At 41.1% G+C, this 21747-nt stretch overlaps 1 protein-coding gene across 1 annotated transcript in view; it reads right to left on the minus strand.

Annotated features, from left to right (window-relative positions):
* The window catches only part of cacna1ia (calcium voltage-gated channel subunit alpha1 Ia), a 431086-nt gene that overhangs the window by 190026 nt on the left and 219313 nt on the right, over nt 1-21747 (minus strand). Inside the window, exon 6 of the mRNA XM_060918817.1 lies at nt 4548-4893. Coding sequence (XP_060774800.1) covers nt 4548-4893 — 346 coding nt within the window. The remainder of the gene's footprint in view (nt 1-4547; nt 4894-21747) is intronic.

Here is a 21747-nt window from a genome sequence, read left to right on the forward strand (position 1 = left end):
TGAAATAGCCTTTGAGTCAATTGTCCAATTACTTTTGGTCCCTTTAAAAACAGGGTGGCACATGTTAAGGAGCTGAAACTCCTAAACCCTTCATCCAATTTTAATGTGGATACCCTCAAATGAAAGCTGAAAGTCTGGACTTTATGTCCATGTCCATTATATAACTATAACTTGAATATGTTTCAGTAAACAGGTAAAAAAAACAAAATTTGTGTCAGTGTCCAAATATATATGGACCTAACTGTAAGTTGTGGTGCGAAAATGGCAGTAATATTGTAGTGTGTTGGGGTGAGTGCACGGAAGAAGAAATACATTATAAACGGACATTCAAATCCAGTTGAAAATAGTAAGAGAATAGAAAATAAGCTAAAATAGAATAAGACAGATAAAATACAAGAATAAAAATTCGAGTGCAGAGCGAGGAATTAATCAAACGCCTCAAATTTGATTTAATTCAAGGCAGTGACAAAGAAGAAAGAAAGTATTCAGCCTTGATTTAAAAGAACTGAAAGATCCAGCAGACACAAAGTGCTTTGTATTTATTAATGTGGGAAATACGCTCAGTATAATATGGATTTATTATTTTGAAAACCCACCAGCCGGCAGATCTGGCACGTTTTAATTGTGCGACAGTAATGACGTAAATAACAGCACGGTGGAGTAGTGTCTGAAAGCGTTTCTTCATTTTACCAATGAGCTCACGATATAGTCCTCTATACAGAATTCCCTAGATAGTGAGTAGGGAGTAGTGAACAAGTGAGTGATTTCAGGTACAGCGAAGGACTTGGAGCTTCATCAGCTAGACCACAGATTTGGTATGTATTTTTTTTTTCCCTCCCACCAAAAAAAGTTGTTCGAAGACAATCCCATAATACTATTCTACTGTTTCCTGGACATGAGTTTGGGACCACAGACAAAATAGACTAAAAAGGCAAAACGGGTACCTCTACTTGAGGACTTATTTACAAATAAACTGTCCTCGAACTAACATTTTACTTTCTGCTTTGATTACCAGGGATGTCGTGCCAAAGTGCATAAGTATTCATCCCCTTGAAGTTTTCCACATTTTCGAATGTTCCAACCTGGAATTGAAATGGACTTCTTTCTTTCTTAATTTATTTATTGTGACACAAAGGTTCATAAAAAAAAAAAAAGCTGACATTTATTGGTTGCATAATACGGAAGCCGAGAGAGGCCCTTCATATAATCCTTTTTTTTATTCACCTTGTTATCCTGAGATAACGACATAATTAATTCAGGATCTCGAGAAAACAACACAACTAATTCGAGATCTCGAGAAAACAAAGCCGTTATTTCGAGATCTCGAGAAAACAAAACAATTATTCCGTGATCTCGAGAAAACAAAACAATTATTTCATGATCTCGAGTAAACAGCTGAGAAATGGTTCATTCAGGTGCGCCAAGAGACTTGTGATATGCTGACTTTGGGGCTATTTCTCATTCTGTATAGACGCAACTTTGGTCATTAGAATGTCTGGAATAATCGATCACCTAATAAGGCAATATTTCGATCAGGGGTTGACACAGGGAGAGATTGCATTAAGTCTTTTAATAAAGGATAATTTCAAAATTAGTCCGCGGCACCTCCGCAGAAGACTGGCCCGGCTTCGTCTCTACCGACGGAGATACAGTGATCCAGCTGAGATCATGAAATAATTGTTTTGTTTTCTCGAGATCACGGAATAATTGTTTTGTTTTCTCGAGATCTCGAAATAACGGTTTTGTTTTCTCGAGATCTCGAATTAGTTGTGTTGTTTTCTCGAGATCCTGAATTAATTATGTCGTTATCTCGGGATAACAAGGTGAATAAAAAAAGATTATATGAAGGGCCTCTCGCGGCTTCCGTAGCATAATAATGACCCTACCAAATCATTATTATTTCTTTCCAGCTCCAGGTCTTTTATCTGGATCCTGAGAATTTGCCTCCTCATCTTGGCAAAATTGTTTAAGCTGAAATGAGACTGTTGGTCAACAGCAATTTTCACGTCCTGCCACCGTTTCTCCATCAGATTTGAGGATGAGCTTTGTCTGGGCGATTATAACTTATTCAGATTCTTGGATTCGCACCACTCCAGTGTAGCTTTTGCAGTGTGCTCAGGGTCATCAATCTACTGGAAGGTGAACCTTCATCCCAGTCTTTCATCCACACTGGAACAGGTTTTCTTCTCCAATATGACTGCACTGTATTTGGTTTCTTCCACCTTGTCCTCAACCCTGACCAATTTCCTACTTCCTACTGATTAAAAGTATCTTTCTAACATGATGCTACCATTACCATGCTTCAGTGGTGTTCTCATGTTGATGAGAATTGTTAGATTTCTGGCCAACTCTGTACACTGGCCAAAAGAGAAACTTTTAAACACGTTTACAGGATTTCATATCACCCTTTTCAATCATGACTTCTTTCTTTGCCACTCTGAGATACAGCTCAGCTTTTTGGTGTGTCCAAGGCTATGGTTGTCCTGTGAACGACTGCGCTCATTTGAGTTATGTACCCCTCCAACTTCTTCAGAGTTACCCTTGGTGTTTTGGTTGCTTCTCTGACTATAATTCCCTCCTTACCCAGTCACTGACTTTTGGTGGACAGCCATCTTTCGGTAGAGATGCAGTTTAGCATTCTTTCCAGTTTTAATAATGGATATTATGGTGCTTTATACCCTGATTTATCCATTTTAGTAGCCTGGGCCCGCCCATCCTAAGTGTGATGCAACATGGGGGGCTGTTGCGAACTTAGTCTGGCAAGGCAAGCTATCTCCAGCTCTTCCAAGCTCCCGAAAAATTGGGAGCCAATCAACTTTGAGCATCTCCAACGGCCCTGGGTAGAGGCGTGTTCAAGGCAGTGATGTAGTAGAACTGCGACCGGAAGCCATAGATTGTTTACAGAATCTATGCCGTAAGCGCTTCATTCACTAGAAACATTACGAACATGGAGCAGCGGCAAGCCTTTGACACAGCGGTAGATGCTGTATTGAAAGCATTCAACGGGAAGTTCTCATTGAAAACGGAGCAAAGAGGTACCTGGAGGTATTTATTGAAAAGAAGGATGTTTTCGCCTTGCTCCCGACCAGCTTCGGTAAGAGTTTAATCTACCAGTTAGCCCCGCTTTGTCCTTGTTTCAAATAAGACACTACAATGCGAATACACACCCGCCACTCGCATGTTAACTTTACATGTTCGACAAAAGTAGTTTCTCTCCATTTCTGCTCGTGTTATTATCGTCCTCTTCAGCTCCTCCTTCTTCTTCCTGTTACTCAAGCAGTTTCCGTCGCGTCACATACGTCAGAGGAAAGAGTGATGTGATTGGTTTAAGCTTCGTCACAGCCTTTTCTGGCTTCGACCAGTAGCAAACTGAGCCATTTCAGGGAGGCGGGTCAACCACGCACTTTGGGAAACGGTTGGGCTTAATATCTATGCCAGACCAATGCTCGCAGAGTTTTGAAGTTGCGTTAGCCAGACTACCATTTTAGAACATTGCCCTGAAATGTTTTATTTATTTATTTTTTAAATAGCTCTTTTGGTCTTTATGATTTTTTGTTGGGGTCTATCTATATAAAAGTTTGTTTGTCTTGAGCTAACGTCGCCATTTCTCGACGGATTTTCACCAAATTTGGCATGTAGGTCCGGGGATGACCCGGAATTTTGCAGATATAAACAAAATTCATGTACGGGCCCCAGGGAGGTCATTGGGGGGCACAACATCCACCCACCCCCTCCCTCAATGCCTTTCATGTTACATTTATCAACACAAACTTTCAACAGATCTTCACTAAACTTGGCATGTAGGTACAGGAGATAGCCACAATTTGGCAGAACTCAAATTCCATATTTGGGCCCCAGGGGGTCCCCAGTGGGCCCCTGGGTGGTGGATGTTTGGATTTTTGTTTGTCTTGGGTGAACATCACCATTTCTCGACGGACCTTCACCAAATTTGACATGGAACTCTGGGGGCAACCCAGAATTTTGCAAAAGCTGGGCAACCTGCTAGTTCTTTAATAAACTCTTGAACCTTCCAGGAACAGATGCATTTGTACTGTGATCATGTGACACTTGCACACTACTGGACCCATTTTAACTAATTATGTGACTTCTCATAATTAGAACTGATTTAGGGGTTCCACACTGACAGGGTGAATATTTATGAAATCACTGTTTTTTGTTTTTTAATTTGTCAATATCTTGCAAAGTAATCCCCCCCACACACATTTCAATATTGTTGGTCATTGTGTGCAGATTCATGACATATAATTCCACATAACTGCAATAACATTTTAGTTGCAGGTTGTAAAATTACAAAATGTGAACTTGGTGAGGGGGGAAAGTCTGGAATGATGTAATTGGACCTTTTCATGGGCTAATAATTTTTTTTGCGACATTTTTCAAATGTTTCAGAAGCCATTATTAAATTCGCCACACCTGCAACACGACAGCGAAACATTTAATGTTAATTCATTTTCAGGTTTTATTTGACAGAAATAAAAGAATTGTGTACATTTGCATGCGGAAACTCACCACAAGCCCAAGCCCACCTGAAAGATCACGATCCACGCGTAGCCAATGTTGTCAAAATTAATGGCACCCTTGTGCGGGTTGGAGTAGCCTGTGCGGCACTGTGTGTAATAGCGGTTCCAGTTGACACAGAGGCCTGGCACAATACCCATGCTGGCATTGAGGAGGGGATCAGCTGTCAGGCCCAGAGTCTGTAGATGAAGAGCATCCTCCACATCCAAACAACACTCACGGCCTCCCTCGCGCCGTGCCGGGACATCGTTGCATGACATGATTCCGTTATCCTGGGGCAGTGAGCAAATGAAGGGACGCTCATCTTCCTCATCAGGGGAGTAGTAGGGAGCAGGCAGGGCCATTCCTGTTGATCTGTGACAGAGATTTATGGACGTGAAAATAGGTAGAACTATTGGAGAGTGTTAAATGAAAATCTTAGCATGTATTAACATGGTGTAGCATTGTGGTTTTGATAGAACAATTTTCTTTGTTCATGCCACACGCATTATCACCCAAACCATGACTTCAAACATGTAATAATAATCATCAATGTACACCTGTCACAAGCAAGTTAAATTCCTAAAAGCACTTGTTTATTCCTATTTTAAGATGAATAAAGGAATACAGGATTTTAATGAGTGAGAAGAAACTATGGATTCAAACAGATTTTACTCATGTAAAATTGTGTTTACTCAAAACTAGCATTTTGCAACTGTTCAGTTCTTTATAAACACATAAAAACAGTTTATTTTACAATCGTAGATGAGGAAATGAACATGCTAATTTGGATAATTTATGCAAAAACACAGTTAAAAAAACAAACAAACAAACAAACAAAAAAAAAAAACTGAGACCTTACTAATTATAGTTGACCCACTTTTCTGTTTCATAGTATTACCAGTTGCTATGAAAATGTTCAAATATTGAGAAAATAAATGTAGCCTACAGTTACTTTAGGATGCAGTAGAAAGTAGAACTGGATGCATCTTTGTCATGCATAAATATAGCTTTTTATTTCAGGCTCATTTCATAGGTTAATTGCATTAGTGCAACTTGGAAGTGCTATTCCATAACAGCTTTAAAACAATCTGTCATTCCACATGAAAGTTGGTCCTGTTTGAATCTGTTACGTCTGATTTATTTGTCCATTAGCAGGACATACTCCAGGAAAAAAAAAAGAAAAAAAAGCCATCCCGAGGCTCATTAGGACTGACTGCCATGCACCTGTTCCTGATCAGAGTGCAATCAAGGCTCGTGCATATAAGGACTCTCCAAACACCTACGGATTTTAGCTCATTTCAAGGGCGTACGCGCGTATAAACAAAGTCTTACGGATTTTCAGTATTTTCTGACCTAAATTTATTTTGTGTATCTTACTTGAACATCGTCAGCTGATCATCGCAAAAACATACAAACGCTCGATTTATAGACAAAGAACAGCGGGTATGCAGGGGCAGATAACCCAGACTATGTGAAACCGGATGTTTATTCCTCAAGCCTCGTGCAGTATCGCGACTGCGAGACTTCGCTCGTTCCGGTCATGCGCACGATCTGCATTTAAACGCACCAAACGGTCATTGTTTGAACGATTTTCTCATTGTGCAGAGCGACATTGTTTACACCTGAGAGATTGTGAATAGCGTCTGCTGAGTGAAAGAATGGGAACACCAAGAAAGAAAATGAGATACAGTGGGCGGTATCTTCCTGAATGGAAGGAGACATTTAATGGTGTCATTGTTCAGGCGAAAAATGAGGAGTACGCGCACTGCACAGTTTGTGTGCGAGATATAAAAGTTGCGGCGTCTGGAGTTTACGACATGAGGGAACACATGAGGTCCAAACTACATCAGCGAAATTTGCACCAGAAACAGAATCAGCCGCAAATGACGATGTTTGCAAAGCCTAAGACCGATGATCAACCAACAAGTGTGATAAGAGCAGAAGCTACAATCTGTAATTTTATTGCTCAGCACAATTTGTCGCTAGCCGTTGTGGACCACCTGACAGAACTGTTGCCGCGAATTTGCACGACAGTACGATTGCGAAATCTATCAGCTGTAGGCGCACCAAAACAACGCAAATAATCAAAAAGAGCTTGGCCCCCGAAGCTACACTACCGATCATCCAGCACTGCCGGACGTCGCCATTTTCCTTGATGATCGACGAATCCAATGACAAAAAGACGGACAAGCGACTGGCCATTTTGGTGCGGATCTTCGACATAAACAGAGGGGCGAAATCAAGAATCATAGACATGCCCGTGTGCAATATCGGCACGAGCGAGGCGATTTTCGACATGCTGGACGAAGTTCTCAGGCAAGTTATATTTACTTATTTATTTATTAAGTTTGTTGCTATTTGAAGGCTATAAGGATTTTATGTTGATTTTATGGATTTCTTCCTCTGATACTACAGGTGGACGCCCAGAGGAGTTGACATGTATGTGTTCCTAGTGTCTGACATGACCAAGCCTTTGTACACTCACTGGTCACTTTATTAGGCGCACCCATCCACCTGTTGTTTTATGCAGTTCTCTAATCAGCCAGTCCCTTGACAGCAGCACAATGCATCAAATCATGCAGATACAGATCAAAAGTTTCAGTTAATGTTCACTCTAAACATCAGAATGGGAAAAACTGTGATCTCAACGCATGACTTTCACTGTGGCATGGGTGTTGGTTTGAGCCAGATGGACTGGTTTTCAGAAACTGCTGATCTCCTGGGGTTTTTGCACACAACAGGCTCTAGAGTTTACACAGAATGGTGCAAAAAAACAAAAAACAATGAGTGAGTGAGCGACAGTTCTGTGGGTGGAAACGTCTTGTTGATAAGAGGGGTCAAAGGAAAATGGCCAGGGGTGGGTTTCCCAAAAGCATCGCAACACAATGATCGTTAAATGGTAGCGTGAGCAGCACAATGAACTCTCTCTCTCTCTCTCCTAGTTAAGACACTGTTAGTGTTAAGAAGCTTTTGGGAAACCCACCGCAAGATCGGTTCGAGCTTTTTTGCCAGGATGATATATAGTAACTCCAATAATCACTCTCTACAACCATGGTGAGCAGAAAAGCATCTCAGCATGCAACAGCAGAAGACCACATTGGGTTCCACTCCAGCAGCCAAGAACAAGTTCCTATTAAACTGGCCAGTGAGTTATCTTGGATTGCTTCTCGTTTCGATTTGGTTTTCTGTTTTACTGACCACATTTTGTCTCTGCCTTGGATATACTGTCTGTGCCACACATGACCATTGCCTGTTTTCCCACTCTACTTTCGCCCAACATTTTGGATCTGTTTGTCAGCGCTCTTTTAACTAAATTCTTTTAGCTCTTACATCCAGTAAGTAACAACTTTTTTTTTTAACAAGACATATTTTGCTTGGTGGCGGCACGGTGGTGTAGTGGTTAGCGCTGTCGCCTCACAGCAAGAAGGTCCGGGTTCGAGCCCCGTGGCCGGCGAGGGCCTTTCTGTGCGGAGTTTGCATGTTCTCCCCGTGTCCGCGTGGGTTTCCTCTGGGTGCTCCGGTTTCCCCCACAGTCCAAAGACATGCAGGTTAGGTTAACTGGTGACTCTAAATTGACCGTAGGTGTGAATGTGAGTGTGAATGGTTGTCTGTGTCTATGTGTCAGCCCTGTGATGACCTGGCGACTTGTCCAGGGTGTACCCCGCCTTTCGCCCGTAGTCAGCTGGGATAGGCTCCAGCTTGCCTGCGACCCTGTAGAACAGGATAAAGCGGCTAGAGATGATGAGATGAGATGAGATATTTTGCTTGTTTATGAGTAACAGGGTTGAAAGTAACAAAATGTGATTAATTACAATCCATGCTAATGGCATGAGGACATTAAGATCATTCTAATGATTTATTTATTTTTATTTGAGTTAATGATTTATTTTCAATCTTAAATTAGGTAGCAGGGCTGTACTGTTAACCTAAATTATCAATGGTAATCTCAGTAATTCCATATATTTCTATAAGTCCAATTTTTTTTTTGAATGGATAACTGTGTTGAGTGAATATAAACACGTCACAGAAAAGGAAGTTTCGTGCATGAAATGTTGAAGGGATTCAGTGGTTTTATTAAGGTTTTACGTTATTTATCTAAAACGTGCACGTCAGTTGTTGCTGAAAATGACAACAGGAAGCTCATCTCATCTCATCTCATCTCATTATCTCTAGCCACTTTATCCTGACCTACAGGGTCGCGAGAGCTGGAGCCTATCCCAGCTGACTACGGGCGAAAGGCGGGGTACACCCTGGACAAGTCGCCAGGTCATCACAGGGCTGACACATAGACACAGACAACCATTCACACTCACATTCACACCTACGGTCAATTTAGAGTCACCAGTTAACCTAACCTGCATGTCTTTGGACTGTGGGGGAAACCGGAGCACCCAGAGGAAACCTACGCGGACACGGGGAGAACATGCAAACTCCACACAGAAAGGCCCTCGCCGGCCACGGGGCTCGAACCCGGACCTTCTTGCTGTGAGGCGACAGTGCTAACCACTACACCACCGTGCCGCCCATGATTTAAATTATTAATGTCAAATAATGTCCTCATGAAATTAACATGGATGCTACGGTAGTTAAGCATATTTTGTAGATTTGCTAATTGAATGCAAAAAAAAGATTGTCTAAAGCATATTATCTCAATCATGCTACTCCTTTAAAGGAACAGTCCACCGTACTTCCATAATGAAATATGCTCTTATCTGAATTGAGACGAGCTGCTCCGTACCTCTCCGAGCTTTGCGCGACCTCCCAGTCAGTCAGACGCAGTCAGACGCGCTGTCACTCCTGTTAGCAATGTAGCTAGGCTCAGCATGGCCAATGGTATTTTTTGGGGCTGTAGTTAGATGCGACCAAACTCTTCCACGTTTTTCCTGTTTACATAGGTTTATATGACCAGTGACATGAAACAAAGTTCAGTTACACAAATTGAAACGTGGCGATTTTCTATGCTATGGAAAGTCCGCACTATAATGACAGGCGTACTAACACCTTCTGCGCACTTCGACAGCGCATTGATACCTTCACTCGGAGTTGTACCATTTTTTTAGACAGGGCGGACGGACCAGGACATTCGCCCACCTGGCCGTGCCCGAAGAGGAGTGAAGGTATCAATGCGCTGTCGAAGCGCGCAGAAGGTGTTAGTACGCCTGTCATTATAGTGCGGACTTTCCATAGCATAGAAAATCGCTACGTTTCAATTTGTGTAACTGAACTTTGTTTCATGTCACTGGTCATATAAACCTATGTAAACAGGAAAAACGTGGAAGAGTTTGGTCGCATCTAACTACAGCCCCAAAAAATACCATTGGCCATGCTGAGCCTAGCTACATTGCTAACAGGAGTGACCGCGCGTCTGACTGACTGGGAGGTCGCACAAAGCTCAGAGAGGTATGGATCAGCTCGTCTCAATTCAGAGAAGAACATATTTCATTATGGAAGTACGGTGGACTGTTCCTTTAAAGTGCATATCACGGGTAAATTCAGGAGCAAGCTCAATGTAATTCTCCTATTTTATATTAAACTTTGGTCAAATATCTGTAACATTCTGCATTCTCTGCAATCTTTTTACCTTGCGCAATACCAGAAAAATTCAGTTGAAATCAAGCCATTTGAGGCGAATTGGTCCGCCTCTGAAAAAACTTGGCATTTGGATTTCCCGGCAAACGTTGATTTTCGTGACGTCGCATGCGGGACGCCTCCCTCTGAATCCTACGTCAGCGCTGGTTTGTTTATGAGAAAACGACCTGGTGGTTTTCTGCAAATTTCTTCAACGTTATCACGTAATTATTAAAATGGCTAACAGATGTATCATAGGAGGGTGTAGCAACATTACATTCTTCATCCAAAGGTGAAGTAACATCGCGCTCAGGTGACAATTCCATATTTCAATGCAAAATCGCTAGCTGCTAAACTTGGTCTACACAGGCTGTGCACTGAAACCGTGCAAGCTCTCGCAGCCTGCTGGCGCTTCCGCAGGTGACGTCACGAATCTGGCTCCAGACTTCCTATGGGATTTTTCCAGACGTGTTTTGTTATTTTATTTTTGTCTGCTGTAGACAGATGGCCTTGTGCAAAATTACCCTTCTGGATGAGTGTGTAAAGGGACATTCTTTCATAAAGAAAAAAAACGAATTTGGTTTTGAAGAAAAAAACGAAGAGCAAAATGAACATTGTCTTAGATTTGAAAAATAATAAAAATAAATTGTTGAAAAAAAAAAAAAGATTTGGGAAGATGATATATCTCATTGTACCGCAAGATATTTATGCCACTGCTAGTTTATTCTCATGAGGTAAAGCTCAGTTGTTATATTTCCATCTTATGACTTGAAATTCAACCAAAACAAAGGCCCTCCACCCAAACAGCACCGTGCTCCCATTTCTGTTCCAGACAAAATGCTCACCAACCCCCACAGCAACAAGACACACAAAATAAACAGGACTGTTGATGAATCTGTCACTCCAAAACATACAGGAATGCAACCATGGCACGGATAAAGGGAAGACAAAATGAAATAAAGAGAACATTTTATTGATTTGAAACGATATAACGAATTCAGACGGACGGCACAAAGTCGACCCATCACCTCCACCCACAGCATGGAGTCCAACAGAGCCGTCAATCACCACCATGTCATCGCACAGCAGGGTTTAGAGCACATTCGGGTTACTGAGGTATTGTAGTCTCCAAAAAAAAAAAATCAGCTCCAGAGAGGATGATCGCTCAAGATGAGACTTTGAATTTCTGACACGAGTCAATCAAGATATAAAGATCTGGCAATCAGGCTGGATTACAGCATACATAATTAGAGACAGGGGGGAAAAGAAAGCAGCAGCTCAATGCATAGCAACTGAAATCTGTATGCAAATTGTGCCAAGCTCAGCCCTGTGAAATCTGAGAGCATTTTGGGCAGGATGCAAATTTTTTTTGGCAATGGCAGAAAATCTTAAACATTTTTGAAAAATACATTATACATGACTTAATCAGAAAATTTTCTGGATCCTGTATGTGTCTTTTTTTGTGTGTTAAGTATCATTATTTTTTTCACGGTCCAAATCCTGCGCTCTGATTGGCTGGCGAGCGGGTCTTTATCCTACGGTACGGACCCCAGTTACGGACCCCGGTTATGGACCTGTGGCGACTTGCTTGTTCACAACAACAACAAACATTCATCTTTTTTTATAAGATTTATTTATAAATTATCAAAAATCTTATAAATTTTTGCCAGCATTTCTCAGGAGAATAGCATTAATTTTACAGCATGGATAGCGATAACGACAGTGTTCACAGCGAAAGCGAGTTTTACTACCCTGAGGAAGAAGAAATAAAAGAGAACATTTCAGGAGAAAGCTAAAAACCTGTAACTGTTCCTAACGGCGAGCAAAAACATGGCTGAATCCTGAATGACTCGTTTTGTATAAATAGGGGACTACATAGGCGGCAAAATGTAGTTTTTTCCTGCCATGGAAGTGCACTTGTATACCGAGGAGGAAGCTATTTGCATTACAGCCGTGAATGAGGATTCAAAATAGCATTAATTTTACATCATGGATAGTGATAATGACAGTGTTCACAGCGAAAGTGAGTTTTACTACCCTGAGGAAAACAAAATAAAAGAAAACATTTCAGGAGAAAGCTAAAAACCTGTAACTTGCTAACAGTTTGATCTCATTAGTTAATGAGGCCCATTTTAGACCATATTATCCTAATGCATAATATTACGTTCGGTAAAAACTTTAAACTAGTAGTCTCTTTTTCAAAGTTTCATCAAATGACTTTATTTATGTAATATAAAGGTCATAGTACTGTATAACTTTGGTCGAGCAAAAACACCGAGCAAAAACATGGCTGAATCCTGAATGACTCCTATTTGTATAAATAGGGGATGACAGCAAAATGTAGTTTTTTTCCTGCCATGGAAGTGCACTTGTATACCGAGGAGGAAGCAATTTGCATTACAGCCGTGAATGAGGATTCAAAATGGTGGCTCGGCTTGGTTTTCCCTTTCGGGCGCTCTCGTTTTCTGTTAGAATTTGGTAAAGAAAAAATAAATATATAATTTGCCAGCTTAAGGTCGGTCCGTATGGTGAAATACCGTGACCTCGGCTTTGAATACTGACCTCGGCCCAGAGAGCCTCGCTCAGTACTTTCAAGACCTCGATCACGGTATTTCACCATACAGACCTCCCAGCTGGTAAATAACATATGTATTGCATCCAGATAAGGATTATCTTTAAAAAATAAAATAAAATAAAATAAAGGAGGGATAAATCCAGTTGTGGAGGTGATCTGAGACAATTTTTTCCGACTCTAAATACATACATTTTCCAAGCCATATTTTATAACACAAACTCTTCCCTAATCATTACATCAGTTTTATTTTTTTTTTTAAATTTGACATAAGGCTTTAATTGGATGAATACTGGCATTTAGTATAAATACGCAGTTGATTATAGAAAATTGTGCACACTGATTGGTCAAGAAACGGGCACTCAGAGTATCTTTATTGAACTGATGAGTACATCCAAAAAAGATAAAAACGTAGTTATAGGATGTATCTATAGACCGCCTAACACAAGCATTCATGACTTTGATGAACAACTGACACAAAGCATGAGTAAGGTCAATGGATAAAACAAGCCTTGCTACATATTTGGAGACTTCAATATTATAGATCTCATAAAAAGTTCTAATTCCCTCACTGCAGATCATATAAATAACCTATTTTCTTCTTCATTTGTTCCACTAGTATGCAGACCAACAAGGGTAACCAACAAATCTGCAACATTAATAGACTAGAAAAGCACTCGGAAAGCGCAGACCTCCACCAAGAATCCTTTAAAAAAATCTGGGATCCAGAAGGTGATCCGGATCACCGCCAAAATTCAATGGATTGTTATTTGTGCCCAGTCACACCTCTGGAAAAAATTTCAGAGCAATCTGTTCATAACTTTTTCCGTAATGTTGCTAACAGACAAACCAACAAACAAACAAACCAACGCTACCGAAAACATAACCTCCTTGGCGGAGGCAATAACATCTATACAAATTCCTTAAATAATGACTGACTATAAAGTAGGTGTTCTGGTTACAGATATTTCCGACCATTTTCCTATATTTATAATAACCGGGATTGAAGAACCTAAGATAACAACGGATAGATACACATACCGACAAGTTAATAACAGAAACACAGAGAAATTTAAAGAATTGCTGTCTGACGCATCATGGACCGGAGAATTAGAGGAACCTGACACTGAGACAGCATTTAATTTATTCCATAATATTGTAGGAACCATATATGATAAAAGCTTTCCTCTTAAGACAGCTAAAAGCCCCAACCAAAGTTACAAAAAAAACATGGCTAAGCAAAGGATTACTCAAATCAATAAACAGGAAACAGCAACTATATAAAAGATACCTAAAAATTCCAACGCCTTTGACCCAACACCAATATAAAAAATATCGAAACAAACTCAATCACATGTTGAGAACGGCAAAGAAGGAATATTTTCACAAGAGGTTTACGGAAGCAAGTCTTGATATAAAGCAAACATGGGGAGTTATTAATGATCAAGTACTAAATCATAAAAAAATGACAAACGCAGGCCCACAAGAAATAAAAATCGGAGATAAAATCATCAATGACAATGTTGAAATGTGTAACGAGTTTAACAAATTCTTTGTTGAGATTGGTACTAATCTAGCAAATAAAATTTCAAGAATGCAAAAAGATCCCATAAGCTACGTTAAGACCACTAGAAATTGTTCCCTGTCACTTTTTGAACCACCTTCGAACACAGAAGTAGAGGACATAGTTTTAAATTTAAAAGACTCTGCCGCTGGATATGATGAAATTAAATCTAAAGCCCTAAAGATGGCCCTTCCCCACATCCTCATTCCTCTCACCCATATTCTTACACTGTCTTTACAAAGTGGCGAGGTTCCCACTGGGACAAAAACTGCTAAAGTAATCCCTATCTTCAAAGCTGACCCAACATCATTTAACAACTACCGACCAATCTCGGTCTTGCCCAGTATGTCAAAACTGTACGAAAAGCTTGTCTATAATCGACTGATTAAATATCTCAACGCTAATAATATCCTATACAAACACCAATACGGTTTCCACAAGGGTGTATCCACTTCTCTTGCCCTAATACAACTAGTAGACAGAATATCTACAGCCATTGACAAAAACGAAGATACAATAGGAATATTTTTAGATTTATCAAAAGCTTTTGATACAGTAAACCATACCATACTCCTCCGGAAATTAGCTGCTTACAGTGTTAAATTGGTTTAGAAATTACCTGAATAATAGAAAACAATATGTGACTCTGAACGGTATCAAATCTACCTACAAAGAAATTCAATGTGGAGTACCACAGGGGTCAATTTTGGGTCCTCTACTACTCTTGATCTACATCAATGATCTAGCAGAAGCCTCCTCAATACTGTATTTTATACTGTTTGCCGATGACACCAACATATTCCTTTCTCACAAAAAATTTGATTCTCGGATACAACTGGCTAATCAAGAATTGAGTCAAGTAGCTACATGGTTTGAAGCAAATAAATTATCAATAAATACTAGAAAGACAAATTTCCTTATTTTCTGTAGTAGAAATAAAAGTTATGATATTAATAAGGCCAAAATATTCTTAAAGAACGTTTCTATTACGCAAGAGAGACAGACTAAATTTTTGGGGGTAGTAATAGATGACAAATTAAATTGGAAAGCCCATGTCTCTGTCATAAGTAAAAGAGTTGCTAAAACAATTGGTGTTATTGGGAAAATCAAATACATTATCCCTCAAAAGACTCTTATAACTATATACAACAGCCTCATTTACCCATACTTGACTTACTGTAACATTGTTTGGGGATGCGCCTACTGTACAACTCTACACCCTCTTATAACCCTCCAAAAGAAATTCGTAAGAATAGCAACTGCTTCTGACTTTCGATCACACTCGGCTCCCTTGTTTCAAAAATTAAAAATACTAAATATCCATGATATCAATAAATTACAAATTAGTATCTTCACATTTAACTTCCTGGCAAACAACCTCCCCAATATCTCATCTCATCTCATTATCTCTAGCCGCTTTATCCTTCTACAGGGTCGCAGGCAAGCTGGAGCCTATCCCAGCTGACTACGGGCGAAAGGCGGGGTACACCCTGGACAAGTCGCCAGGTCATCACAGGGCTGACACATAAACACAGACAACCATTCACACTCACATTCACACCTACGGTCAATTTAGAGTCACCAGTTAACCTAACCTGCATGTCTTTGGACTGTGGGGGAAACCGGAGCACCCGGAGGAAACCCATGCAGACACGGGGAGAACATGCAAACTCCGCACAGAAAGGCCCTCGCCGGCCACGGGGCTCGAACCCAGACCTTCTTGCTGTGAGGCGACAGCGCTAACCACTACGCCACCGTGCCGCCAATCCTAATTCACTTGTACATAATTATTATACCCGAAAAAGGAATCAGCTCCATGTTCCTCTCTTCCGCACATCATTAGCACAGTCCTCCGTAAAATATAAATGTGTCACAATATGGAACAGTCTTCAGACAAATATACGAACAATTTCCTCTTTTCTGATGTTTAAAGTGTCCTGAAAAGCCATCTCATAAGCCATCATAGTCCCTTCTAATAGCCTCATATGATCAGTTCTTATTTTGATTTATATCATTAAGTATTTAATTATCCTTATTGTATTGTTGTCACTCTCTATGTATTATATTACTTGTATTATTTTATTTATCGTCATGATTATTGGTAATTAAGACTATAATCAATTTTAAATAAGTATAGAGGAGGAGGGCCTAGTATAAGCGATAAACACTTTTTCCCTCCTCCTGCACTTTTTTTTTAATTGTTTATTGTATTATGTTCTTTTTTGTTGTGCAAATAAATAAATAAATAAATAAATAAAGATTCAGACTGGGCGGCACGGTGGTGTAGTGGTTAGCGCTGTCGTCTCACAGCAAGAAGGTCCGGGTTCGAGCCCTGTGGCCAGCGAGGGCCTTTCTGTGTGGAGTTTGCATGTTCTCCCCGTGTCCGTGTGGGTTTCCTCCGGGTGCTCCGGTTTCCCCAACAGTCCAAAGACATGCAGGTTAGGTTAACTGGTGACTCTAAATTGACCGTAGGTGTGAATGTGAGTGTGAATGGTTGTCTGTGTCTATGTGTCAGCCCTGTGATGACCTGGCGACTTGTCCAGGGTGTACCCTGCCTTTCGCCCGTAGTCAGCTGGGATAGGCTCCAGCTTGCCTGCGACCCTGTAGAACAGGATAAAGCGGCTAGAGATAATGAGATGAGATGTGTTAAATGCAAAGCCACATGCTCTGCTTGTAGAAACAGATAAACACTCATGTATGATTTGAGAGGATGAAATAGAATGTTCATGGCTCGACACAGCAAGGACACAACACACACTTGACAACGTAATTGCAGTGAACTTTAGACTGCTTTGATTCAAAGTTACCCATAAAACAGCGAGAACTTTCAAATGACACTGGGATTGAAGTCCCTTTACATCCTCCAGGATCTCACAAAACACACACATTTCCACATCTTCATCCAACTTCTCGCATATTGTACTCCATTGTGACCATTACACAAGACACATCAAGGTCAGAACAACAATTTGCCCATCAGCCCCTTCACTGCCACATTAGCCTCACACTGTGACATACAGGCTCGACAAATGGAAATGAAGAGAAAGAGATTAATGCAGTGGCATATCACAAACTTCTAGCAATGTGATGCTCAAGACACACACACCACAGCGTGAATGACTGTAGCCTCATTATGCTTTGTGCCTCATTACACCCAAACACCCAATAAAATGCTTTTAGAGTTACTCTTTAGCCCCTGATTTGAGGCAACTTTTGTGAAATACCAATACAACTACCGCCACCAGGAGTGCACTTGAACCAGGAGATGATGTATTAGAATGGAACCCACATAGCTGAGCAGCTTTCTAGTAGAATGGGAAATTTAGACTGTGTCCCCCCCCCCCCCCCCCCCCCCCATTGCATTTGATCAAGCGATTACCGTGACGTAGTGAATTCCATTTTTCATTTCAATCTTTTGCCAGAGAAAGGAAAGACTTGGTTCGACCAAAGTAAAAGGCGCCACCGCCCAAGCAGTACAATCTTCTTCTTCTTCTTCTTCTTTTGGCTGCTCCCAATTAGGGGTCGCCACAGCAAATCTTTCGTCTCCATTGCTCCCTGCCTTCCGCATCCTTCCCTACCGCACCTGCCACTTTCATGTCCTCTCTCACCACATCCATGTATCTCCTCTTTGGCCTTCCTCGTTTTCGTGTGCCTGGCAGCTCCATCCTCAACATTCTCCTTCCAACATGCTCTGCATCTCTTCTCAGGATGTGCCCATACCATCTCAGTCTCATCACTCTTAGCTTAATTCCCAAGCTCTCCACATGTGCTGTCCCTCTGATGTGCTCGTTCCTTATCCTGTCCAACCTCATCACTCCCATCGCAAACCTGAACATCCTCAACTCTGCCACCTCCAACTTTGCCTCCTGTCTCTTCGTTAAGGGTACGGTCTCCAATCCATACATCACAGCTGGTCTCACTACTGTCTTGTACATCTTACCTTTCACTTTTGCTGGGACTTTCTTATCACAAATGACTCCCGAAATCCTTCTCCAACTGCTCCACCCTGCCTGCACTCTCTTTCTCACCTCACTATTGCAGCCCCCATTTTCCTGCACAGTTGACCCCAGGTACTTGAATTCACCAACTTTCTTTACGTCTACTCCTTGCATCTTCATTACACTCTCATTCCCGTTCTCAACAATGCACATGTATTCTGTTTTGCTACTGCTCACCTTCATTCCTCTTTGTTCCAAGCAGTACAATGATCCCCATTATTCCTTTCCAAACAGAAGCTAAAGCCCTTGACAACTTCACATAGTGATGAGACGGGCAATGTACATAGAACCATCTCATTCATCTCATCTCATTATCTCTAGCCGCTTTATCCTTCTACAGGGTCGCAGGCAAGCTGGAGCCTATCCCAGCTGACTACGGGCGAAAGGCGGCGTACACCCTGGACAAGTCGCCAGGTCATCACAGGGCTGACACATAGACACAGACAACCATTCACACTCACACCTATGGTCAATTTAGAGTCTACATAGAACCATTTTCAGGTTATTTAAATTTATTCATCTGGGAAATGTTTTTGTAAGTGGGGTGGGATCTAACCTAAGCCTACATTTAAGTGACCAAGGATTAAAGGTCTTGTTCAGGGGCTCAACAGTTGCTATCTGGAAGATCTGGAATTTAGACCCACAACTTTTCGTGTACTGGATTGGACTGACCTCCTGCTCAGGCTGCCCTGGGTTTTTTTTAGGATTGGAGGAATGAATGACCATTTTCTTTATGAATGCAGTTTACTGAGGGGTTCTGTGCATAGTTAAAGGTTCTTAAAATAACTGTGCATTGGTGTGAACACGTATGTAAGTGTCTGTGTGGATGGTCCCCTGCAATGGACTGGTGTCCCATCCAGGGTGCCTTATGGCCAGTGTTCCTTGGATAGACTTCTGATCCACTGTAACCCTGACCAATATCCCATTCATACTTACACTGAAAACCAGATATTTTCTGTCATGATGCCATAATGGTGTAGTGGGTGGCATGCTGGTGTCGTGGTTTAGCACTATCACCTCACAGCAAGAAGGTTCCAGGTTCGAACCTCATGGCCAACAGGGGCCTTTCTGTGTGGAGTTTGCATATTCTCCCCATATCTGCGTTTGCTCTGGTTTCCCCCACAGTTCAAAGACCTGAAGATTAGGCAAAATACCCAGCCACTGGGGTTCGACAAGCCAGTGTATATTTAGTGCCAGACCCAAGCCCAGATAGATTGGAGAGGGTTGCATCAGGAAGGTGTTAAATCAAATACACAGATCAGATCTGCTGTGGTGACCCCTAATGGGAGTAGCCGAAAGAAGAAGAACATGCTGTAATGGTGTGGTTTGGGAATGCAAGCAAAACAGTCAAGTCAAAATGCTGACCTATCCCCAGGTGACCTACTGCAGTAACATTTACAGTGATCTTTTGCCACAGCTCCAGTGAGAATCAGAACTATTGGAATAGCATGTTGTGATCAATCAATGTTGCTGGTGGTGACATAAATGATATAATGATACTGCAATGGAACTACTCAGACTGCCTGAATATAAAGCAATTGGCAGCAAACTCAAAACAACAAGCACAAAAAAATTAGCAAATATAATCAAAAATGTTAGAAATACTGTTTGCTTGAACAAAACAAATGTTCAGCAACAGTAAGAGAACTCTCAACAGAGGTGTGATGGAGCTCAATTGGTGCAGTGTTGCTAAGTAGCTAATGTCTCAGCTCAGGCTTTTCACAACAATGGACTTGCCACCTCGTGAATTATATGCCATAGCCGGTCTTGCAATGTTTTACACATCTCACAGAGATTTGCACTCTATACGGTAGCATTCTATTCAATAGAGTCGGGGCGAATACACAATATCCATTACTTTTCCATTATAGAAGACTGAGTGATGACAAAAAGTTGTTTTCTATCTATCTATTGTTTTTATCTCATACAATAATGGGATTTATATATTTAAGAGATTCAAGATAAAGTGGTTACTGAAGAGGAATGAACAAATGAATTCTCACTGAATGGTTTTACTTGAGGATGGAAACACACTGTTGTTGGCTTCTACAAAGAACTGTTGTAGGTTCCCCCAGAGGTACAAACAAAGAAACATTTTAGGATTCTAGATGTAAGTTTTTTCCAAGAATGCACAGAGGTACCATTACACCAAACTTTGCCAAAGGCAAGAAAAGATAAAATGGATGGAAATATAAACAGTGACAGGGGTATTCCAAATAAGCTTTTGGTCCATATTCATGGCAATCTCTTGGGGCTTCCTTCCCCTTTTCTTAAATAAGTTTCTAGCCCTGGTCCCTTGAAGAGCCGCTCCACCAGGAGCCCTGGATAGTCAGTGGTACGATCCATCCCAACCCCACACACTGTAATACCGCTGTTCATACCTCTGTATCTGTATTAAAGATTCAGATGTAGAGTACACAGTATGTTCCGATTAGCATACACCTTACCGTGCACCCCTCCAGAGTCATCAATCTTCATCACCATTACCAAACTTGCTCACAGGGTTGCCAAGAACTCCAAGGCCATATTGAGTCCCATAGTCTCCACAAATATCCATCCATCCATCACCGCTTATCCTGTGCAGGGTCACAGCTGGAGCCTATCCCAGTTGACTATGGGTGAGAGGTGGGGTACACCCTGGACACATTGCCAAATCTTCACAGGGCTGACACATAGAGATAATCAACCATTCACATTCATACCTACGGTCAATTTAGAGCCACCAGTTAACCTAGCCTGCATGTCTTTGAACTCTGGGGAAAACCAGAGCACTCACACACAGACACTGGGAGAACATGCAAAACTCCACGCAGGAAGGCGCTCACTGGCCACTGGGCTCAAACCCAGAACCTTCTTGCTGTGAGGCAACAGTGCTAACCACTACACCACTGTGCCGCCCTCCACAAATATATCTCTGTCAAACGTTCCAGTTCTGCATTTTGATGGACTAGTATCCCATGTTGGATGTATTCATGTCTTATGCCCAGTGTTCTGGGGATGAGCTTCAGATCTACCACGACCCCAATCAGGATAAAGTGCCAGGATAAAGATGAATGGGTAAACGAATGAATGTTCCAGCTTCTTAGGGTAACAAAACTGATGATTTATTCAAATTAAAAATGACTTACATAAATTCTTACAACTCACACCAGCTACTGGATGACAATCTAGACATAAAGTCGACATTTTCAAATATACATCGATGCTATCCAATGAAAATGCGTATCTCCCTTTTGCTCAGCTTTCATTTTACTCGTTACATTGAATGTACTGTAAATAAAAGCCTACCTACACATAGCACCTAAATGACCAATGGAGAGATAATAAACCACACCATTCATTTAACTCGTGACTACCTTAATTACCTTAACTTAAAATTGTGCATCAGCAACCATATATATATATATATATATATATATATATATATATATATATATATATATATATATATATTTTTTTTTTTTTTTCCAAACTGTGTCTTAAAGGAGAACTAAAGTAATTTTTAAACTTGCTTTATTTCTTAA

Source organism: Neoarius graeffei, chromosome 4, assembly GCF_027579695.1.
Source record: "Neoarius graeffei isolate fNeoGra1 chromosome 4, fNeoGra1.pri, whole genome shotgun sequence".
Lineage (NCBI taxonomy): Eukaryota > Metazoa > Chordata > Actinopteri > Siluriformes > Ariidae > Neoarius > Neoarius graeffei.